The following is a 25468-nucleotide window of genomic DNA, read 5'->3' as shown; positions in this document are numbered from 1 at the left end:
CACATTTGTAGTGAACCGATTACTCATGCTGATTTTGACTCAGATCATCTTCCTGTAACATTCAGACTTTCCAACGAAGCTATAATTAATCCAATTAGTTCTATTTTCAACTATCATAGAGCTAATTGGTTGGATTACAGATCTCACATTGAAAATCATGTGGATCATGAAACTATTTTAGAAAATTCTGCGGACATCGACACAGCAATTGATAATTTGAATCATTATATTATCGAAGCTAGAAATCTTTCAGTTCCCAAAGCTCAAACTAAATTAAATTCTCCTATCATCGATGACAATCTTCAACTGCTCATTCGGTTGAAGAATGTTCGTCGACGACAATATCAACGTTCTCGTGATCCTGCTATGAAAACCATAGTTAAGGATTTACAAAAAGAAATTAAACATAGATTTACTCTTTTGCGAAATGAAAATTTCGCTAAAGAAGTTGAACAAATTTAACCATATTCTAAACCTTTCTGGAAACTTTCTAAGGTTCTTAAGAAACCTCAGAAACCAATTCCTGCTCTCAAGGAAGGAAATCAAATACTTCTTACAAATGGTGAAAAAGCTCAAAAGCTAGCTCAGCAGTTCGAGAGTGTCCACAATTTTAATTTAAACGTTGTGAGTCCTATTGAAAATGAAGTCTCACTGAAGTATGATCATATTTCAACCCAAGTGTTATCACACGATGACATTATTGAGACGAATTTTGATGAAATTAAATCAATTATTAGGAAACTCAAAAACATGAAGGCTCCTGGTAATGATGGAATTTTTAATATTCTTATTAAAAATCTTCCCGATGTTGCCTTGAGACTCCTGGTTAAAATTTTCAACAAGTGTTTTTCATTAGCTTACTTCCCAAAAAGATGGAAAAACGCTAAAGAAATTCCTATCCTAAAACCTGATAAAAACCCAGCAGAAACATCAAGTTATCGCCCAATTAGCTTACTTTCTTCTATCAGTAAACTTTTTGAAAAAATTATCTTGTTAAGAATGATGACTCATATAAATGAGAATTCAATTTTTTTACCAGAGCAGTTTGGATTTCGTCATGAACATTCAACTACTCATCAACTTGTCAGAGTAACGAACATGATAAAATCAAATAAATCTTCTGGGTTATCCACTGGAGTTGCTCTTCTAGACATAGAAAAAGCATTCGACAGTGTTTGGCACAAAGGTTTAATAGCAAAAATGTCTGAATTCCAGTTTCCTATTTGTTTGATCAAAATGATTCAAAATTATTTAACTGATCGTACTCTTCAGGTTAGCTATCAGAATTGTAAATCTGAATTGCTACCCGTACGAGCCGGTGTTCCGCAGGGTTCGAGTGTAGCTCCAATCTTGTATAATATTTTCACTTCTGATCTTCCAAATCTACCCGTTGGTTGTCAGAAATCGCTATTCTGTGACGACACAAGTCTGTTAGCCATAGGTAGAAATCTAAGAGTGATCTGCAGTCGCCTACAAAGAAGTTTAAATATTTTCAGTGATTATCTGTCAAAATGGAAAATTAAACCAAATGCAGCAAAAACGCAATTAATTATCTTTCCTCACAAGCCAAGAGCTTCTTTTCTTAAACCAAACAATAATCACATTCTCAAATTGAATGGCTTGGAATTGACATGGTCTGATCAAGCTAAATACTTAGGTTTAACATATGACAAAAAACTCACTTTCAAGGATCACATTGAAGGAATCCAGGCAAAGTGTAATAAATATATTAAATGTTTATATCCTCTTATAAACAGAAATTCTAAGCTCTGTCTAAAAAACAAATTGTTAATTTATAAACAAATTTTCAGACCAGCCATGCTTTATGCGGTACCAATTTGGTCAAGCTGTTGTTCCACCAGGAAGAAAACGCTTCAAAGGATTCAGAATAAAATTCTGAAAATGATTTTGAAGCGTCCTCCCTGGTTTAGTACAAATGAGTTACACAGACTCACAAATATAGAACCATTAGATGTAATGTCACATAATATTATAAGCAAATTCCGACAAAAATCGATGCAATCTTCAATTGAATCGATTCGCTCTCTGTATTAGTTAGTAAGTTAGTATATAAGTTCCTTTTCCCCATTACACAATACAAGTAGGTTTAGAATTTTCCCTACACAAAAATCTCAGAATTGCGGAAGCAAATGATGTCTTCATGGTAATAACCAAATCATATATATATAACAGGGCTGAAAAGTCACCACTTGTGGCTGAACACCCAATTTAAATCTTAATAATTTAATTTTAACTCATATTCCAATAAATAGTTATTTAAAAAAAAAAAGAATGGCTTATTCGTATTCGTTCGAATGTACCCGTTCGTCGTATTGCCAATACGGACGTAAACAAGAATGAGTGTGATTTTCATTGTTCAATAATTTGTACCTCTTAAACCGAAACTAGGATTATTTGTTCACTGCATTAATCTAAATTTCACCCTTAGTGATCCAATATAAAATATGTATTAAGACATTACACATAGATAATAGTTTATTTTCGATAAATTACTGTTGACTTATATGTTAGGAAAATACGAACTAATTTTGAATCATGTGTCTATGCAAAACTGCACTGAGATAACTGAATTATGAGTAAAAAAATAACACATTTACTTCAAGTAACATGTTCACTTTAAAAAAAAAACAAACAAAATGTGACTGGAAACAGTTTGAAAAGTGGAAAACAGATTATTCCAATCAAACTCCTTCGCTAACTTCCTCCGCCTCGACTGCAGTCTTTTTTGCTGGTGATCCTTCAACTTCGGTTTCGGTGGTATCTGGTTTCTTCCGCTTAATAAGATGCGAAATATCATTCGGCTTGTCAGCAGCTTTTGATCCTGAAGAAACTCCGTTACTCGAGGAAGATGACGAAACAAGTTCTCCGGGCACTTCAGTACCATTCGCGGTTCCCGTTTTGACGATGATTTTCGATAGCTCACGTTTGAGTTCCTCGATTGACTAAAATAACCGAGAAAAAAAATCGACATTTATTCACTAGAAACTGTATAACATGAATTCTTTAAGATGTCTGTGAAGTGCAAAAACCGATTCTTCGAATTATCAATCGAATTGATATGAACAATGATAATTGTCCTATATTATGTTGGAAATTACTTCACATGAGATTAGTTTCCGTTCTAGTAGTATCCGATATGTAAAAACATACTAACCGTTTTTGTAGTTTCCTCGACCTCTCGACTTCTTTCAATGATTTCCTGCATGGTTTCCTCCAGATCCTTAATAGTGGCCCTTGTTTCCTCAGTCTGCTCCTTGGCTTTTTCTTGCTCAATAACTTTACTCAACTCGGCACAAGCTTCTCGGAAAAATTTGATTGATTCCGGGAATTCGTTCAGCATCATATGACACAATCCAACTTTATAGTCAATTTCTGCTATAAGACGACTGTTGGGTTCACCGATCTTTCCGTATATTTCGAGTGATTTTTCTGAAAGTATTACAATAAACCATGAGATGTATAGTATCATACACTTTAATAATTAATCTTACTGTAATCATTGACTGCCAGAGAGTAATTACTATTCTCGAAAGATATATTCGCAAGTTCCATATAGCATTCAGACAAATTAGTTGGTGATTTATCTGCTTGATCCTCGAAAATTTTTACAGCCAACTCAAGTATCTCCCAGGCCACTTGCAGGCTGCTTCCACCTTTTTCATCTTCACCCTCCTCAGTTTCTTCGTGTTGTTCAGTACCGTTTGAAGTTGACGGGCCAGGCTGGGGTTCATTTTCTACCGAAGTAGAAGAAGCAGTAGGATTTTCATCTTTTGTTGCCTCCTTGTTTTCATTCGAAGTTTTTTCTGTGTTTTCTCCAGCTTCTTCCGACTGTTTTTCCTTTTCTTCTTCTTCTTCTTCATTACCATCTTCACCTTCATCCTCACCTTCATCTTCACCTCCTTCTTCATCATCATCTGCACCATCGTCCTCCCCTTCAGCACCCTCTTCCGGAACAAGCAGATTGTTCTCCTCTTTAGATAGTGCAATCAAAGCTTTAGCATAGACTAGATATGGTTCGCCACATTCCGCAGCAGTTGGTCCATATAGTTCAGAGTAAATAGTGCAACAGGAGCTTAGATCGTCAGCAGCATCCGAGTACTGTTTCATACAATAGTTTCGACTGCCCCGACCGAATAATTCCTTTGCTTCGGCGATCTTCTCTTCTTTCGTTACGAGAACTTCCGATTTTTCAGCCATGGTTTTGACAAAATGTGATGATTCTGCAAATAAAAGACATTAAACAACTATTAAAAATTATTCTATCCAGTAATAATAGTAGTAATAATAAATAACAGTAATAATCTAGATTCATTTATATTGACCATTTTGAAGTCAAATAGTTTATGCCATCAAAATGAAAATAATAAATAAATAGGATAAATGAATTATAATTGCTAGATTAGCATTATAACTGCAATGTAAGTAAGCGATTTTTATTACTAATATTATACCTACAAAAAAACACTTGAATTTCATATGATGCCATTGACATCATATAGAGATGCTGATTAGAAGTTCGTCTTTTAGCTTCAATGTAATAATTGTTTGTCATTAATTAATTTTGTGTAACAGCAAAAGAAATGAAGGAGATTGAAGATGGAGCAGAATTAACTTGATGCTACCGAACAAAGAAAACTCTTCAATCGAGTAAAACGCCGTTCATGTACCTTTGTCTAAGCACAAATTTCTAAACAATAATCAGAATCTAAAATTGCAAACAGGATCAAAACAGACCGACTACAATAAAATTTAAAAAAAAAGAAGATACACTTCACATTTATCGCGAACGATGACATTTGACAGCATCGTAGAATCACGCACAACAGAGTCACGTGTTCGTAGTTCTTATCACGAGACCCGGTAGTAAAATTATGAGTCCTTACGATGGGAGACACACGTTTTCAGTCGAAAGCCGGTCGACCAACAACAAAAGGGACAAACACACAGTCCGTCCTATTGATTTTCCGCTTCAGCACTGACGCGACAGTGCGCACGCTTTGAATCCACATGTATGTGGGTGTATAAGTGCTAGAAAACAACAGAGTAAACATTGGGCGAATTTCTTTCTTCTCATCGACTGCAAATTCCTACGAAAGGCAATTCGCCCTGCAAGGATTAAAGTATCGCGAACACTTGGCACGTAAAGAACTACAATCTAGTCCGTCCTGACACGGTTGCAAAGAGTGTTAGAAAGAATAAGAAACAGGGTAGAAAATTTAAGGATCCAAAGAAAAAATCTGAACCAGGCTTTGTTTTATTTTTAAATCCGGTACAGGTTGGCCTTTGAATGTTTTCCTAGATGCAGATAAATTTTGCTGGTAGTACCACGAAAAACTAGGCTTCAAAAGTATTATGCAAATGTTGTGTCTCTACTTTCTAAATTATATTAATTGAGAATCAAGTTCATATCTTCGATGGAGTAAGTTTATAGGGCTATCATAGAATTTAGAAAAGTGCAACTCGCATTGGAAGACTTTACAACCGAAATTGGAACAGTTGTAAGGCAATCAACCCCACGAAAGCAGAAAGTGTGAAGGTTCTACATATATAATATATAAGCAGTGCAAACCAGATTCTATAAGTAGTGTGAACCGGACTTTGCTATTCACATCGCCGTGAAAAAAAAAATCCTGGAAATTTACAAAACGGGATATATGTGCCGTGTAAAAAAGTGCTAGCCAACAAACAAATCAAAGATTTTTAAGAGGTGAGAATATTGTTGACATCAAATCAATTATGCGCAAAAATGTATTGTGATAAATCCTGAGATTTCATTACATTGCAGTTCACTATTCTATCACGAAAACAAATGAAACTAATTTCCATATCGATTGAGTAAATGATAATTAATGGCTTTGAACTATTTTTTCTTAGCACAGCATATAGTTAACTTGTGAATGAAGTCAACTTACAATTAATTGAGTAGGTTATACCATGAGGAAGAGTAGAAAGCTATTGGTTGTTATAATCCCAATCAAATCGCGTTTACACAAGATTAACTAACTCAAGCAACTTACGCCAAACGATTAACCTTAACATCATGCAAATCATACAAATGTATATTATGCCAAAAAGCGAATCAAAAACATGAAAATGTTGGCCTTGTTCAACAATAAAATAACTTTCATTGCGATGGAACGCATTGAAATATTATTGTTCTGTGATATCATGCTAATATTTAAACAACAGAAACACTCAAAGCAATCACAACATCGTACTGGAGCTCATATCCATCACCCTCAAAAGAGCATTTCTTTAGACGGGAGGCTCAAATATACCTTCAACGACGAAGTAGCTGATAGAAATAAGTTTACATGGAAAGAAATCTGAAACCACTATCATGATTAAAAATCATGGAAGAGAGCCTTTATATTTATTATGAGCAACATTACTTCTCTGGGGGAAATTTATAATGATCGAAATATGCCATACATGCGGAAAGTATTCTACGAAATTAGAGGTATAATAATGAGAAGGATGGTATCATAAGAGATGACAGATGAGAATGTTTGGTATAAATACACCATTATATATTCTTAGATATTTTGATTTTTCTGATTTTAAAATACCTTTCACACAAATAGTGAAAATCAAAGATATAATTTGATTATGAAATCAGAATAAACTGTCTTGTTTCACCTCATTCTCTAATATCTCCCATAACAACAAGAAATGGTTCATTCTCATCAGTATTTTGCTATAAATATTTAGCATATTTTTCTGACATGAAATGTTAAAATAACACGTCTGTACAATTTTCACAATTTAATATGCTTGTACAAGGTTCAAGTTTAAGTTCAAGCGGACTGTCAAATATTCGTTCGAAATAACGTGCGAAAGCATGCAGAGCAACAATAAACTGTATACAATTACAGCAGAACGTGTTTTGTGTGTCGTTCTCCAAAAAGGTGGTATTTTAATACTTGAAATGATTAAGAATAATTAAATTCAATTTGATCTAATGAAAGAAGATATTCAAAGAGAAATCATATAAATCATGAAAATTTGAAAATTGAAATCATACGCAAAATAATCCATATAAACCACATTCGAAATCATTACTGCACAGAAACGAACATCGTCAATCACAACCAAGATAAGCCTGAAGCTATACACATCAATGTAACAAGCGTAACGCATAGTTGCAGCAAAATTTGAACTATTACTCAAGGCCCCTCCATTTTTCACGAAACAACCGAATTTTCAATAAATGTTATCGTTTTACCTTTCTCATATAGAAAGGTTATGCAATCACTGCCAAAATCGACTTTTGAACCGCCCGGATGGTCGAATGTCATATACCATTCGACTCAGCTCGACAAACTGAGCAAATGTGTGTGTGTGTGTGTGTGTGTGTGTGTGTGTGTGTGTGTGTGTGTGTGTGTGTGTGTGTGTGTGTGTGTGTGTGTGTGTGTGTGTGTGTGTGTGTGTGTGTGTGTGTGTGTGTGTGTGTGTGTGTGTGTGTGTGTGTGTGTGTGTGTGTGTGACAAATATTGTCACTCACTTTTCTCGGAGATGGCTAAACCGATTTAAAAAACACTTGGATTCAAATGAAAGGTACTATGGCCCCATACAAAGCTCCTGAATTTCATTAGGATCCGACTCCCGTTTCCGGAATTACAGGGTGATATGCACCAAAAATGTGGAAATAATGCATTAAAAATGTGAAAAAAAAATGTCACTCACTTTCCTCGAAGATGGATAAAAAACGGTTTTCACAAACTTAGATTTAAATGAAAGGTCTCATGACCCCATACAAAGTTCCTGAATTTCATTTGGATCCGACTTCCGGTTCCGGAATTACAGGGTGATATGCATCAAATATGTAAAATAATATCATTCACTTTTCTCGGAAATGACTGAACCGATTTTGACTCACTTATATTCAAATGAAAGGTCTTGAAATACTATAAGAATATTCCAATTTTCATTCGGCTTAAACCTCTGCTTCTAGAAGTAGAGTGCTTAGTGTGAAAATGTCAGTTTCAAGATTTTTTTTCATAAGCTACCTTTTTATATTTGCTAGTTAATTTTTCTAGTTTGTCGACCATAAGAGTCTGTAACCAAATAAACCACCATTGATAATCCCACGAAAGATCTACTGAATTTTATTCAAGTCCGACTACGGGTACATTTATTTTCTAAAATTCAAGTCTTCATAGAGAATCGTTAAAAAAATTTTAGGTCATATTAGTGTATGGTTGAATGAACCGAACGTCACTATGCCGATATGCAGCTTTTGGTTGCGGAGGTACCAACAATAGTAATCAAATGTAATAGGGTAACAGGTATTTCGGTCACTTCATATATTTTGGCCCACCTAACAAACTTTATGGATTTAATCGATGTTAAGTAACCCATGTTGCATTAGTTTGAAGTTAATCACATTAAATTACCTATTGCTGAAGGGGTTTCCGAAGGTATTACAACATTTGATGGATATTTTTACAAAGTGGGCCAAAATAAAACTAATCCTAAAGTAGGCCAAAATACCTCTGTTACCCTGAAATGTAGCTCACCACACTTTCTCAAATATGATTGAATAATTTTTCACTAACTTAAATTCAAATGTAGTATATGAATGCAGCAGTATTATGCAACAGAAATCTTCAAAACTATTTTCTAAACTTTTTTAAATTGTGGGTTTTTGGGAATTCTGCTGTAATATACAGGAGAACTTGAAAATGAGAAAGGCATCATTACACCACTAGGTGGATTCAAACAAATTTTGTAGTACTAGTATTTACGAACATCTTTAAAAAATATTTCGTCTTACATCTAAAATTAAAAAAATAGTGTAAAGAAGGTACTTTCATTACGATTTCTTTGGGAAATTTAAATAAAAAGATTAGTAAAATAATCATTTTCAAACAAGTTTTTGTACATTCTATGACAGAAATAGATGTTTATCTATTTCCAAAGTTTCGTGTAATTCGAAAAAGAACTTAAGCTTCAGGAAGCATTACAATGAAAAGGTGTATAATGTAACATCATGTAATTAAAAATAGTACAAAAATTTCGAATTTTGACGTAATATTTTACGAACATATTCGTAGATACTAGTACTACAAACAGATAACAGTCTTCATTTCGTCCGAAGCACGTTGTATTCTATCTATGATGATGATGATGTCAGTATTGGAGAAGGTAACGGAAAAAATCGGTTGTGCAATTTATTCTGGTCACTACTGTAAAAACGAACAGAAATGTTCTGATCCCTTAGAGAAAGGGAATCACCTTCTGTAAATTGAGAAAGATGAAAACCAATTTTTCTTAAGCCCAGAATAATTAGCACCATCGAAAGGATATCGAGATACTTCACGGACGCTAAATGCGCGAATGAATCTTCCAAAGGGCTTCCTATTTCATGGAGATTCTCAATTATATAGAAGATCTTTGGCTCATGTATGAAACACCATGTTACAAGTATGAGACATACGAATTTTTGACCTTCTACTTCGTTACTGATCGGATTAGCTGAAATTGTACAGAAACTGGCACATTGTCCTTGAATGTACATCTTATGGTAACCCCAGAATTCGATATTCATTACCGGCGCCGGCCAGGCCTTGTCCCGGGTTAGCCATGCAATGATTCTGTACACTATGATTCGGCTGCGAAGTCTGTTGAAACAGAAAGGCCAAATTCCACAAGAGGAATGTAATGCCAAGACTTTGCTTTGCCGGCCAGGCCTGAACGTAAATCGTATAAGGAATGGGAAGAGTTAGTCCAATACTTGTGTGTTGCTAGAGGCCGTATATACTACTGCGTATTCCACAATGTTACATGAGAAAAATATTCGTTAGCATAAAGTTCAGTAATGGTAATGGTAATGGTAGTGCCACGTGACATGTTCCTGTTTCAAGATGCTCTGATACACAACAAAACTCATGGACTTCCTGAGTGAAGGTCCTAAAATTCTTGATTCACAGTTCTTAATCGTGAAAACTGAAGGCAAAATATAAACCCCCCTGCGAAACGGATGGAAACTTCCCTAATTTTTTCCAAATAAAATTGGTTGCTACACTATAAACGAGTGAATAGGATTTAGACAAAATAGTTGATTCATTATAGTGACATATTGAAATCATCCGAAAGATATCAAGATATCAGATAAAGTACGTATATCAAAACATTTTAAATTACTAAACAAAGATCAACAGACTTCACGCACGTCTTAATTGATTATTATTTCCACTTTATTACTGTTTACCACGGAAAATGGTTGATTGTTCATATTGGTTGATCTGGGCAGCCGACTACCGAAAAACAAATTGTAAAATTATTTCTTTTAATCTGGAATGTGATACGTAACCTTTCTTATAGGTTATCAGGAGTTAGTCGATCAAACATTTATAAGTGAACAAACAAACAAGTATTTTCTTATTATTTATTCAATATACCGATCTATGTTATCTCTATTATTAACATTGTAATGTTGAAGAATCTTCGCTTAGCTGATTTTTATTATAAAATTTATAATCTTGAAAGACAAGCAATAATATGGAAGAAGAAACCAATACAAGATAAAACTTTTCTCAGAAGCTAAATTGAAATAGAAACCATTTTGAGGTAAAATAATGAAAAAATATTTTTGAAACAAACTGTTTCTTGAATGAAAAGAAAAAACTCCTGCAATTGTCGCCTTCTACGGCATATATACAGTGGATTTATTTTTGGTAAGTTTTTTCCCGCCGGATTCCATACGGCCTCCGGAGAAAGATAATATGCACTATAAATTTTCTAGTAGATTGCAGTGAAACTTCTATGATTCAGTAATATTTTAATGTTTGTATATTAACAGAATTATTAGATCATTATGATTTTATGTTTTCGACCAATATACTTCCGAGCTGTTATTGACATATAGAGTAACGGTAACTTTTAACCATCTCTGCTCACACATTCAACTAATATATCGAAATCATTGTAATGGTTCGACTGAAATCTACTAGCTCAGTTCAATGCATTAGCACAAAGGATAAGATGAGAATTGAAAATTGAAGCATTTGATTTTCCAATCCACCAAAACATAACTAATTTGTCTAATACTGATTCTTACAAATTACATTTGTTTGATTGTAGGTAATCATTTAAATAATGAGGTTGATCGACTTTAATCTTGATTGTGCCCACTTCTCCGTTGAGCATTATATAAATTACGAAATATTCGCTTTGAAACAGGTTTTTTGTGTAAGTTATCTTTTCTAGGAGCTTGGATAAGTTTGAAATAATGGTTATTCGATTATTAAGTTCAATCATACGCATAATTGTCAGATCTGTAAATATAATTATCTCACTACCTCAATGAACCGTCAGAGTAATCAGTTTATTGAGCGTTGATACGAATGTTAAAGGAAATACGTCCATAAAATCTTTATCAGTGCCTCTGTGAGTCGTAATTTAGGATGGAAAGGGCAACAAACGGAGCTTTAACTATGTGTTCAATAAATATCAAACGAACATGCGGCCGAATTATTTATTTAGCGTTCCTTCCCATTACGGCCACAAAATAATTAATTATTCATATAAGGACATCATTGCATGCGTCGAGTAGAGCCCAAATTAAACGACTTTTATTTCCTAAACGACTAAGATATATGTGGACGTGTATCATTAGCACATATAAATGAGACTACTGAATTCAACTTTGTAGAAATGGTAAAAAAAAACTAGAGACCTAATGCATCCTTCTAACGTCTTGTAATAATAATGCTAAGCAACATGTCGTTTTGCAGTATCGTTTTTCGTTTGAATGATAACTCTCTTCAATTTTCCAACACTCCGTGTTATAAGTAGCCTGTAATTCGCAGTGTAATTTTCTCTCTATCGTTCCGCAATATAGGTCGGCCATAAAACTAGGTTTTACTGAGACACTCAAACATCCCCCGGTCTCGAAGTGCACATTGCCATTTCAAAGATAAACATAGACAGCACCACCGACAAAATGAAGAAACGTGACACCGATTTATGACTCGTAAAAAACAGATCGGGAGGCTGTAAAATAAAGGTGACGACCCGTTGTCTACCGGCTGCTTCGACCGTCACAACATACAGCCTATCACCACCGATTGTAGCACCCCTCCACACGCCGGTACCGACCAACAAAACTGCTGTCACGTTCGAGCTAGGAACGGAAAGCGGAACCACAACCAACAGTAAGCCCCATAACCAAACACACATCCTGTCTGAAACTGCCACCCCAAACGATTATCGTATACATCCGGAAAACAGTAGCAACCATCACCATAACTCAATCAAGGACTCTGGTATTGATATCAACGTCACGAATCCAGTTACAACGGCCACCGTGGACCACCAAAGGACAGATTACGTTAGAAACAAATCAACAACACGCAGTTGGCCGGTAATACACCGGAACAACTCGTGTCGATACCAGCTACATCCGTCGACTCATAACCATCGGCGGCAACAATCACACCAGTATTACCAATATGATTATGACGCCCTAACCAACGCAAATTGTTCATCCAATGATACCAACAACAACATCAGCTACAACTCGAACGAAGATTATCTAGGCAGTAGCAGTTACGATAAATCTCCGAGCATTGACAGCTATTATTATCCTCATTACAAGCCTAGTATGCAACAGTCGACCACAACAATGACCACAGCCGCTGGACAAGGAGCAACTACCATCACTTCTACTGCACATCAGACTCAACCCAACACGACTTGCTGCATGATGCCACCACCGGTTATGTTCCTCTTTTTCACCCTGCTGATGACATCCAGTGCTACCGCTATGCTTTGTGCCGCCATTATGACCGACCATTGGGAACACGTGTCCTGGAACCGGGAACAGCTCGATAGACTAAGCAACAAGTCCTCGATTGAGCTGCAATGGTATCTCGATGGCCGGGCAGCCAAGTTCTCAGTATCCGATGTACACCGAAAGACACAGGATGGTAGAAGTAAAGGTAAGAATTTAGTATTTTTCTATTGTTCGTTTATACTAATATGTACAAGACATAGGACGAGATTGTTTTTGGTAGTAACTTTACCTAACATACAAATATTGTCATTTGCTGGTTTTGGTACCGCATGTTTGTGCTTAGTGCACATGACTATTTTCTTATTTTTACGTTACACGTTCATTTTTACACCGAATGAAAGAAATCTGTGATAGCTTGGTGGCTTGATGTTAGTGGAATGTTCTCTAAATTGGGTGATTTTCTGTTTTCGTGTTGGGATATCATTTATAGTGATTTATTCAAATCTTTTTCAAAAAACTCATCTTTTCTGTGAGTTTCTCATTCATTTGGCTTCTCCAATACATGGTTCCACTCAGTCATTGCAAAAACTGATCATTTATAATTTTCCGAGAAATTTAAGGATACGTATACAATGAGTTAGAACTTCAGACATAACTAAATGACGCGAATACTAATACTGGCATGCTTCTTTCACATTTCCGAATATCTAAATTCGATCTTATTAGTTCATTGGTTGCGTGAAATTTCCAATCTTCTACTTTTTCGCTTCCAGTATGTGATGTAATAATGTTCGACTTATTCACGTCAAACATTTTCTAATACACATGTAAATACGGCGAAGCAAGTAAAAAACGATCCGCTGCTCTGCGAATGAACGAAAAGGCGTTATTTAAATATTGCGTCATTGATAGTTTGCAGTCAATAAGTTCTTAGAAGAATCAGATTGTTATTCTCCTCTATGATAAACATTTCCAGCATTTTCCTCGAATGCGAAGCTTCTACAGTGAAATATTGCCTAAATACTGACTCGGTGCGAGCGGCGGAATATATTGGGCCATCGTCCAAGTATCATGCGCGCGGGTGGTTTTAGGAAATTTTCGATGGAAATTTTGATAAATTTGACAAAACCAGAAACATAGAGACCTTTGAAATACTTTTATCTATCTACAGGGTGAAAATTATTATCAAAAATAGCTCTGAAAAAAATGAGCTTTTTTGTAATCTTTCACAATTATTTGAAAAAATAATTCGATGGAATGAATTTTTTTTTCAAAAAAACCTTATGCTGGCCACAAGGATCACATTCGGACACATTTTTGGAAAACCTTTTCACGCTTTTCATGGAAAATCAACGAATTTCATATAACCGATTTCGTGGAAATTTTTGAAATTCGTGGATTTTCTATGAAAAGCGTGAAAAGGTTTTCCAAAAATTTGTCCGAATGTGATCTTTGTATCCATCATAAGGTTTATTTGAAAAAAAAAATTATGTCATCGCATTATATTTCCAGATAATTGTGAAAGATCACAAAAACACTCATTTTTCAGAGCTATTTTTGATAAGACTCGGAAAATCCTCCGAATTTTCCAGCCATTTTCACCCTGTAGATAGACAGAAGTATTTCAAAGGTCTGTATGCAGTGCTTGGAAAATGAATGAACTGAATAAAAGTAAGCATCATTCATTCGCTTCATGGTTCATGAATGCACCAGCAACTGAACCATTCGTCAGACACTTCTAAGCAGACGGAGTTGGTTCACATTGGTATGTATTAGTGAATCAAAGCTCTTCTGTACTTGGAAGGTAAGCGTATAGAAGTATTACTTGTTGCTCATTCTCTTTTACATTAGTGAGCGAAGCAACGAGAGATTATTGTTGGTTCTTCATCGTCGGCTGTACATACATGAATCTCTTCATGTGGTTACTAGCCCAACGAGTGAGCAGTGAAATCGTTAAGCACAGATGAAGCTTACTTCTTCTTCTTCACTCTGTTTGGCCATTGCTTGCAGTTAAGATCTCATAAACATGAACATTAATCATAGCTACTGGTAGTAAAAAATGATGTGGAAAATCTACAGCAGCGTGAAACCTTCTAAATTTATTTTTTTTATGCTTGAATACATTAATGATTTAAATTATTTTTACATTCAAATTCAACAGTATTCTTTGATGATGAATGGTTCACCAACGATAGTGTGCTTGAATCACTTATACTACCGAGGAATTGTTTGAACGAGTTGCCTATATTTGAGAGAAAAGAGAATTATTAATACTGTTTTTCAAGAAGGTTCAATACTATTAAACGTAATAGAGCACGCTCGTCGGCAAGTATGTATGGAATGGTTCGTTCTCCACTCTGTTTGCTCGTGTATATTTTCAGCATCGAAGCCGGTAACTCAGTCTGTTTGTATGAGTGCTATAGCTGCGCTGAACGCTTTTTTTGCTCGTTCCTCGCATTGATGAATGAATGATGAAAGCACTGTCTGTATGTTTTTGGTTTTCCGTGAATAAATAAGCGGTCATCTGTTGATCGATGTTCACATTATTATCCTGTTTGAGTCCGTGTTATCAATTTACATTTATAATATTTATTTTTATGTTGAACAGCGAGGTGGCATTAAGCAGTTCAACAAAAACTGCTAATGCATTGATTAAGATTCTTAACTATTAATTTAATTATTTTGAAACCTTTCACAGTTCATTTGTCTCAATTTTAGTTTTGGCTTCACTAAGACCTTTTATCGGAAGTAACACTCCGAATCATTCAAATGGCACGCATGATTCGCCAAGTAGAGACATTCCAGGCAATTTATTTCGTCCAAAAATTCTGTTTTTTTTTCACGAGAATAAAAGTGAACAGAGAAATTTTATAAAACACTATGCATTTCATAATATTTTTACGAGTCTCAGCCGAATATGAACATTTTATTCTAGTTTCATTTAATCTACAATCTATACAACTCAATTCATATCACACAGAATTGGAACTACCAAGACGATACGGAGCGAAAAGCAACAAACCTGCCTTCGATAACCGAGCAAATGTATTTCTGGTGCCAATGAACGGAGGTATTTGGACGCTGTGCGTCGATCTGACACCGGATGAGATACGATCGATGTCGAGCGATGGCTTCCCGCAGGTCGATCAATGCGTCAACTATCTCGCCGACAATACCGACAGCGCCACTAATAATGAAGAAAATACCCGAGCTGAATGGCAACACAGTGAGTTCCAGCCCTCATTACATCCGCATTTAAGTAGGTACAACCATATGTGATAAAACTTTTTAATATGCTTCCTATATTTGTAACTATACATTTATATGTGCGCTATCTGGTAACCAGAGGCAGATTTTCATAATATTTTATCCTACTTTAAGGGTGGGAATACCTTTTCGGATTCACCACAAATGTTCATTCTAGGTTGTCAATAGATAAAAAGTATTTAGTTTCATGATATTCGTAGCCTCATTATGGCTCAAGTATTCTGATCTAGTACCATCTGTATAAAAAATTCTTTTTTATCACACTTGGAAACATTGCAAAAACTTTTTTTTGTAATTGTGTTGACCAACAAAATTGACAACTAGATTTTCAGAGTTGATCACAAATAAAACCAGAACTTGTCATTGAAGTATATTTAAAATGATGAAAATTTAATAAAGGTAAGAACAGAAGTTTGTTCACATCTGGTGTACTGCAAATAATTTTGGCAACATTAGACAATTCTTTCTAGGAAACGCTTTGAACTAGCGCTTTATATTTGTTCGATCATTCATAAAGAAATATCACTATTCATCTGGATGACAAGTTATTCATACAACAAGCAATCACGCACATGCTGTAAATCGCTTGAATCACATATTTTTATATATAATCTAATACCTGACAATACAAGAGCATTTTTTACCCATACGAACAAGCTTACATGATTGCTTTTTTTATAAATTTTCAATCACAATTACCGCAAAATGGCCAAAATTAAACGCTTAGTTATTGGGGTAGGTGTATCAGTAGCACAAGAAATGAAATGTTTATTCTATTTAAGTCATGCATCTACGAAACTTAGCTTCTATCAAAATTTAGCGACTACGTTGATTTAGTTGAGAAAAGAAACACATTTTCAAAAACCAATGGTGGATCCCTTAAGAAATAGAAGTACCCACCCTAATAATCTAGAATAGCTCAATCATAAAAAAATGCTATATTAGTTCCAGCAGTTTCGTTGGTTTCATGACTCTGATTTGAATTACGATTTCTTTTGTCATTTTGACTACACATACATATTTGCTACAAAGAAGGAGAACTTCAGTCAAATGAAAAGCTTCTGAAAACTTTCTATCAAGCAAGACAGCGACAGTTTCAAACAAAAGTATCGATGTTCGCTTGGAACATGATAAAACATGGCATTGATTAACAGACGAAACAAAAATTTGATTTATATTTTCTGCGTGTAGTATAAAGTTTATTACCCTCACAAATCCATGGACTGCACTATGCGACACACTTCTTTTCTCTATGCTCCGAAATCTACAACCGCATTTGCACTGCATTGAACTGTATTTTTTTATTTCCACAATCAACACCACTTCAAGGAATGCAAAACCTATCGATCTCGTGCTCACTGGTGTGCCTTATTATACTGGGCAGTGCTGCTCTGGTAGGAGCCTTCGGAGTATGTCAACGGCAAATTAGTGCTGTGTTGGTCACTGGAGTGATGTACCTGTTGGCCGGTAAGTACAAAAATAGCCTCAACTTCACGCGCCTTTTTTATTGCCCCACTAAAAACAGTCCCTAGATAGTATGGCAAAAGACAGAGAAAAACAATGGATGGCATCTTCGTGAAACATGCGATGTAACAGAAACAGGCTCATTTTCGCTGAATAACAAGTGATGCACATGGTCTAGCGAAAAAGTCGATGGGTTTGTACAAATATGGGCTGCTTCTTTACGTTGCAAACATGCAAACCATACCATGACTGACACATAAATGACCACCGAAATGGGTGTTCTTGACACAGTACAAGTGCTCTATGTAAATTTAGAACTATTTTTCGCGTGCTAAACTAGCGACGATAACATGCAGTAAATTTATAAGTATCATCAGTTGCTACAACACTGACAGCTGGTGAAATGTGTTCCGTTCAGTTTCATCACATCGGAATGATGAATCGTAGTGACGTAAAATCATGTTGATGTACTTTTTGGCAATAGGCTTTCCAATAATAACCTGTTCGGATGATTCAGATATTCTGAGTGGTTCAAGATACATTCCGCAAAACGACTTTTGTAAAATTTTAACGAGCCTGTTTCACCTGTTTGTCAAAGAATCAACTTCTGGTTAGTGTTATCTTATTACTACTTTTGGCTCGGCCGTTGTATTTAAATCTGAAAAAAATTTGTCGCGATTTTCTTGCATTCCATCTATCTTCTGCGGCTGAAGCGAAACTTTGGATGTAGCGAAGCCACTGTAAAATATCTTTTCGATAACTGCTTGCAAATTACGACTATTTGTAGACATTTTTCTTCGTGACTACAAACTTATGTATATAATATATTTTTTGGTTAGGAGGAAGAACTCTCCCTAACTTGTATCGGGTATTGAAAATGAGGATATATACTGACAAAGGATTGAACCGGTAGGAGAACAGACCGCTCAAAATCACCCAACTAAATTCTCTTGTTTTCTATCTGCATACTTATATGTGAGATATTTCAACTGAGCCCCTTCACCAATTCAGAGGAATTACTTAATGTAATACGTATTATTGTCCGGCGGTATGATGCCAAAGGGACAAAACTGAGAATTGAACCACACAGCTGCCGTGTGAAGTCTGAACACGTATGGTAGCTTTGGTGTACGGTGAACATGTGTTTAATTAGTTTATTTTCGGAGTTGGAGAAAATTGTGCGCTCAAGCGGTAACTTTCACGTAAATTTTCATTTATGCTATTTCATTCATCAATCTTTTTCCAATATGTTTTTTGTTGGACACTGAGAAAAATTAAACTAAGCTCAAGACGTCCGATTGATTTCAATAAATTATCAAAAATAAAACAAATTTTTGATAGTGTACTCCATTCTAGCCTTAAGTCAAGCGCTAAGTTCAGACTTTCGCCTTATGTAAAATTAGTTACCCTTGTTTTATTCCGTGAAAGATTGAAGTCGAACACTGACACTCGATTGAATGACCGTTGTACGCCGATAACGGCACGATTTATCCCGTAGTTGATGCGGCGTAAAGGAAATCGAAGAAAAGCGTTGTTGCGAGGACGAACATTGATATTGACTTCACGGAGTGAAGTGGGGCAGTCAATCCTATCGTTCAAAACATCTGCTATCAGTAAAGCTCGCGGCAGCTCCCGTCTTACTTGCAGTGTGTCTAGACCAATTAGCAATCCGCGACTTTCATAGCTCGGTAGTTGATGAGGATTTGTTCAAGGTAAACGGCGAAGAGAGAATAAAACGAATCTACGTTGAATCGACTCGATTCTAATAACGCCATTAAGGAAGCGAGGATTCCAAACAACTGAACAAGAGTATTAATAAAATTCTACATCAACTAATGGAAACATAATACTTTTCATTTGAGTCTAAGTTTGTGAAAATTCTGAATTTTCGAGAAATAGGAGTGATTTCCAATGAGTGAGTACACGATCACTTTTTTCGATACTTCCGGAAGAAGAATTATACGGCTAGTTTAAAGTATTTGGCTCGATTTTTCCATGTCATATATAAAAACATGTCCGGGTTGGCGGTTCAATGCATAGGGCACTGGTCTTACAAGCTAGTTGTCGTATGTTGGAGTTGTTCTTAGTGTCAATCGGATCGTAGCACCAACCACGCAATGGTTCTGTACATTATGAATCGGCTGTGAAGTCTGTTAAAACATAAAGTCAAATTCCATAAAAGGAATGTAATAATCACCGGATTTTTTTTATTTGTTTGCACATGTTACTCAGAAAAACAATATTTTGGTAGTTTTGCGATCGCGGACGTTTCCGTACTGGATTTATATCGTCGAAAGGTTTATTCCTTCGTAAATCATTTCACCAACTATATCGTTTGGCAGAAGATATCGTGATTTGTTCATTTTACTAGTCTTTCTTTCGTAATTGAGTTAATATTTATTTGAATCTGAACGAATGGAAGTAAGACCTGAAGATTAGCCAGTTGATAAACTGTAACGAATTTTTAGATTAATGTATGATTCAGTCAAAATACTCTTTCATCGGAATGACCTTCGACAAAACGGCTTTTGATGGAATAATGAACATGAATCCTCCTCCTACTTTGTTCCGTTTGCGATAGCACTTGACATCAAAAAAATGGTAAAACACACATTAGAAGAAATTTATGATGAGCGCTTAAAAGCCATCTACCAAAATTGATTCGGCGAACAAAATTCAATCCTTCAAATACAATTTGTAATTGGAAGAAAAATAAGAAAAGTTTAATAGAGAGAATCATAGGAAATTAATTCCTGCTATGAATTTCAAATTCAAGCCTAAAATATTATCAATCCCTGATAACATTTGAACAAGCTCAAACATACTCTATTAACTGTCATTTAACGCCATTTGTCTGCATATTTCCAAATCTTTTAGCATTATTCAATGATGCTATCTAGGAAGAAAATTTATGTGTTGGGATTGAATTAACAATCGGACCTAATTTCATTTACTAAATCGACTGCATAACGCCTCACTCATAGCATTATCAGACACATTGGTACCACTTGAGTAATTTGTATGCTTCAAATCAAGCATCTAACCTAACCCAGCCATTGGAGTCACCAAAAGTATATTACTAATTATTACTAAACAAAAGTTAACAAATAATAACAGCAAAATCAGGACCAGATAATCCTCCAATATCCATGTAAATAAAGCTAATAGTGGGAGAGGAATTGTTAAAAACTTGAATTCTTTTTGTCGCAGTAGCTGATAGCGACAACAATTTCCCATATTCCATTTGGTATGCATATTTTAATAAGAATGTTTATATCTGCTCTGTTACACGGTATCCTTTTCAGCTTTGTTCGCGCTCTTCACGTTGATGATAATACATTTCAAGCGCCAGCAAGGACGCCCGCTGACCGAGATCGACTATGGCGTTTCCATCGATGGGGTGGTTGCCGTTAAACCCGACTTCTTATATGCACAACCGCTACTGGACGCTCGAGTCATCGTGACCGCTTGGAGCCTGGACTTGGGCTGGGGTGGCGTTGTTCTTTGCGCCTTCACGTCGTTCCTTTGGATATTGCTGTCCAAGATCATGAGATTTAATCCACTCTCGGCGATGATTTGATTAGTTAAATTCAAGTTCAACAAAGTTGCTGTTTACAATGTGACATGAAATGGTTTGCGGTGCTATTTGCGTTGTTAAAATATTGCTAATCAAACATTGCCACAAGCATACTCTTCACACTGTACTGATTTGACCTATAGGTTAGAGCACCAGCATAGCGCGTCCATTTAATTAGGACAAATCTATTCAATTTACTACACAAGTTGATATTAAAAACGCCCATTTTACAAATCCACCTTCTAGATGTAGAACTAATAGCTTTTCATCAGTTTCGCATTTGAAGCATAAACAACAGAACCAAAAGACTTTTACAGACGAAAGGCATTTTGAAAAATAAACATGAGATTTATATGAAAAGTTTCTTTCGCTATACACCAACAAACTCAAGCTTTTTGAACGCTATTATTATTAGGTGAGCTATACATCGGACGTTTTGAAATGAGCTCTTTACGCCATTGAAATAAGTAGAATCCGAATCAACAAAAAGCAAAACACGACTTTGCAATGCTTTCATTGCTAGACATTTTTATTCATACAGTTTGCTCTCCCTTCTATCTATAGGATAAAATGATGATGTTAGAGAATCATAATCAAGCGTTGAACAAAACACATCAAACAAATAAGTTACAACTCTGAATGTAACAATACTCATCGACATTCTGCATCAAATTTCATATAATTGCTTTGCCTTAAAATCCAGATGCATTAGAATTCAAACTATATACAAATAAACAACATTAACTACCAGAATATTATTGTAGTTTTATCAACTCATATCACAGAAACACGAATGATAGAAGAAGCTGACCGTAATACGTAATACTTAGGAATGCAAAAGGTCGTCAAAAGGTGAAATCTCGGTTGATTTTCCAGAAGGCCGTAACAGCAAGTCACAGTTTCTCTTTGTTTACTCTCTCTTGTGATGTGATCTAAAAAGATTTTCTTGGATTTCACAGTTCTGTTTGGAATTCGAACGTTTCGAGCATCATTCTATGCAAAGAGTTAAGTGATAAACGTGTAAACCGCTTGGTAATTAATAGAAGAGAAAGTAAACGAAGAGAAACTGTCACTTGCTGTTACGGCCTTCTGGAAAATCAACCGAGAAATAACGAAGTGCTAACAAATTCCTATCTCATTCGTCACCGTGTGTCTTTGATGACATTCTATTTTCTATGTTTGAAATATCATTACTTAGTCATCATTAAAAGACAAAAATAATTCTCGTGTAAGGGCCGCTATAGATCTGCATTTATCATTTCATCCCTAATTATTTCGACATTTGATACAGCAAAATACGTCTTATGAGTAAGAGTAACTGTTTGAGTATGAACAATTTATCTATTCGTATTCTCAGTGGTTTATGAACAATCGTCTATAATAAAAACATTCAGCTGAGTGCATTATTATACCATACTCAAAAAATATAACTATACCTGATACTGATGAGCAATGAGTTTGACACGATGGGTAATTTCCTTCTATGTTTGAATGAATTTGAAAATATTGCATCAACACCTACCTCCTTGTGGTTTTCTTATATAGAAAGCCTATGCAATCACTGTGAAAACAGTCATATACCATTCGTTACGCTCGGAGATGGCTGGACCGAATTTAAATGAAAATAAAAGGTATTGTTTTCCTATAAGTTGGTGTAGAATTTTGTACGGTTCCGGAAATACGGGGTGAGGTGTCTTTAAAATTACAACCCGTCATTTTGAGCGATAATGCAAAAACGATTTTTTTCCTAATTTGGCTATTTCAATATATAGATTATGCTAGTTGCTACTTAGTTGTTAGTTGCAACCCGATTTCAGTTATAATAGTTATCAGTTCCCGGTTTCGGAAGTATCGAAAATAGTGATTAAAAACTCAAAACCGGAACTCCCACCGGCCGTCAATTTCCACAAACTTAAACGGTGTCTCATTGACTTTTGTTTGAAAATTTTTACGGTGTCTTATTGACTTTTGTTTGAATCCAGCTTCCGGTTCCAGCACAACAAAATGATATTTTTAAAATTTCAAACAAATTTAGAGAGACAAAGCACGAAAACGAAGACTTCCTCAATACATTTATTATCCTCATGTCTGAAAGTCATAATTCGTTCTTACGAAGATCATTTTGTCTCAGTGTAAATAACTGAAATTACACTGAAGCAAAAAATATATGGAATTTCATTATAATGATATCGTGACTAAAAACACAAGAATATCAAGACAGCCTTATGAAGATACAATTGGAATTTCAATAAAAAGCCTTGTGAAATTCATACGTACATTTTAGGAACATAATGCGAAATTTCTATGAAAAACATAACTTCTCTCATATAGTGTGGAATTTATCAGTTGTTCGTATGAAAAATATTACAGTGAAAGATGAGGTGTATATTGCAGAGTCATAAACATTATAAAAGAGGTATATTTTTCATATTATTCTTTGAAATGGTGATTTTTGATGAATCATAAGATTTACCTTATGATTTTCACTACTCATTTTGCCTGAAAGTTGATGAATTTGCATTATTATCCGTAGAGCATGGCAGATACGAATCACCGCTACCATTTTTTAGCAATTATTTACTTTATATTATCAATTTGGCAACTGAAGTTTTCCCAATAAATAACAATACTTTCTTGTTTTAAAGAACGAAATCAAATGTCCCCGGCGAATAACCAAAAAATTAAAACCGGGTTCAAATAAACAACTGAAAACGAAATGACGTCATGTTTGTTTGGCTTCCCCAAGAAATACCTTCGCCGGTCTGTTGCTGAAAATCTGTAATCAAGTCGACACATCTACGCTAGTTTAAGGGTTAAAACAACAGCAATTTACCGGTTTAAAAAATGTTGTCAAATTTATATTGTGATAAAACAAACAATGAAACATATTGCCTGCCTTTTAACCCTATCTCATGGCGTCTCAACACATTGCCAATTTCAATTAATATCAACCAAAAATTTGCACAATATGCATAGGTATGCAGTTTTCTAGTATCTCAACCCGGCTACTCGAATACTAATTGTAATCTGTTGAAGAGTAATATTATATTAACATACCGATTTTATAATATAAAGTTGAACAGCCTCTCAAATAGATTAAAACAATTCAGAATTATACTGAAACGAAACAAATTCGGCTCACGCAAATCACTTCCGAATGTTCAGTGGACAATTTCTTCAAGACGCCGAAATATTTGACAAATGGCGCGTTCAGATTAGACATCAAAATCAGAGCTGCCATTATGTCCGATTCGATTATCGCAAAGCAAAATATACACCGAAAAAATACATAATAATTAAATGATCTTATTCTGCTTCTCTGATTTGTTTTTATATCATGTTCACATTAGCGCTTATATCACTTGATATACCGAGATGATATGCATATCACGTGGAAGTGTTCACATATGATCGAAATGATATCGTTTGACAGTCAAGTTGTCATATTGAATGTTCCCATTAGGGGTAAGATCAATAATATTGATTTTCTCTCCTACAATTCAATCAATAATTCACACGTTTTTTTTTTTGAGAACGGCCAATAAACCACCTGTCAACTTCCACTTTCAAAAGTTATTGCAAGCGAGCTATGAAAGATAGAGTATTAAATTTAACACCAGACGAAAGAGAACACTTTTCTCTGCCGTTTACTATTATGATTTACTCTCAGCGAGTGCCGAGTCTTCCGAAATTACTCTTCAAAGTGAATGTTGATGGATGGCTTATTGGCCGTTCTCAAAAAAAGGCGTGAATTGAAGTCTTGCATTTAATGGTCTCCGAACGTCAGTTTTCGTTGAAATATTCGAAATTATAATTATTGTTTATTGTCACTCTCAAAGTGACGTTCATAAATGAGTGCGTTCAACAGCGCTGCCAACTATACCGATTTCTCGGTATTTATACCGATTTTTGGACTCGATACAGGAATACAGATAAGCTCTCTCAAAATACCGATATTTCAATTTTCATGCAGATAAATTTCATTTCGATTTTCAGTTTTTGTGTTGGATTCCATAGGGGTTAAACCAGGTCGAGCGACCTTTTTTTTGGTCGCAAAACCAGTTTCTGCGCTAAATCGATGTTTGATTTTTCAAGAAATATTGTACAAATAGATTTTTCCACCAAATAGATTTTTGGAAAAAACAGTTGACAGCACTGGCGTTCAATGCCATTATCCGTGTTGCTAGTTGCGATTTTTGACAAGTTGATATGATATCGTACATGATATCCCGGATATCATGCTAAAATGGTTATACGCGTTGACATCAAATTGTATGGCATATCAAGTGATATAGCACATGATATCATCGGATATGAAGTATATCCCAATATCACTAGATATCAGCACTAATTTGAACATACTATTAGCAACGAAAAGTGCACGTATATCAGATATCAGC

The 25468-nt window shown here is 35.2% G+C and overlaps 2 protein-coding genes across 9 annotated transcripts; one reads left to right on the top strand and one right to left on the bottom strand.

Annotated features, from left to right (window-relative positions):
- Positions 1–2500: 2500 nt before the first annotated feature.
- Positions 2501–24284, bottom strand: LOC131427849 (protein NASP homolog). 6 transcript variants are annotated; one of them, XM_058591394.1, is made up of 4 exons: positions 24126–24284; positions 3513–4241; positions 3176–3450; positions 2501–2963 (listed from the first exon to the last, which is right to left on the bottom strand). In XM_058591394.1, the coding sequence occupies exons 2-4, from the start codon at positions 4216–4218 to the stop codon at positions 2703–2705; spliced, it is 1242 nt and encodes a 413-aa protein (XP_058447377.1). In that variant the 5' UTR covers positions 4219–4241; positions 24126–24284; the 3' UTR covers positions 2501–2702. The 6 variants fall into 6 exon arrangements, with proteins under 6 accessions (XP_058447377.1, XP_058447381.1, XP_058447379.1 ...); XM_058591398.1 differs by lacking the exon at positions 24126–24284 and adding an exon at positions 4905–4990; XM_058591396.1 differs by lacking the exon at positions 24126–24284 and adding an exon at positions 4797–4931.
- On the top strand, positions 5104–21821 carry LOC131427851 (uncharacterized). 3 transcript variants are annotated; one of them, XM_058591399.1, is made up of 5 exons: positions 5104–5728; positions 11867–12965; positions 15741–16019; positions 17357–17494; positions 20797–21821. In XM_058591399.1, the coding sequence occupies exons 2-5, from the start codon at positions 12629–12631 to the stop codon at positions 21069–21071; spliced, it is 1029 nt and encodes a 342-aa protein (XP_058447382.1). In that variant the 5' UTR covers positions 5104–5728; positions 11867–12628; the 3' UTR covers positions 21072–21821. The 3 variants fall into 3 exon arrangements, with proteins under 3 accessions (XP_058447382.1, XP_058447383.1, XP_058447384.1); XM_058591400.1 differs by lacking the exon at positions 5104–5728 and having other exon boundaries at positions 12002–12965; positions 15741–15986; XM_058591401.1 differs by lacking the exons at positions 5104–5728; positions 11867–12965 and having other exon boundaries at positions 15885–16023.
- Positions 24285–25468: the final 1184 nt, after the last annotated feature.

The sequence above is a fragment of the Malaya genurostris genome, chromosome 2 (genome assembly GCF_030247185.1).
Source record: "Malaya genurostris strain Urasoe2022 chromosome 2, Malgen_1.1, whole genome shotgun sequence".
NCBI classification, from domain to species: Eukaryota; Metazoa; Arthropoda; class Insecta; order Diptera; family Culicidae; genus Malaya; species Malaya genurostris.
The sequence above is the reverse complement of the archived record's forward strand: the minus strand, read 5'-3'. Positions and strand labels throughout refer to the sequence as shown.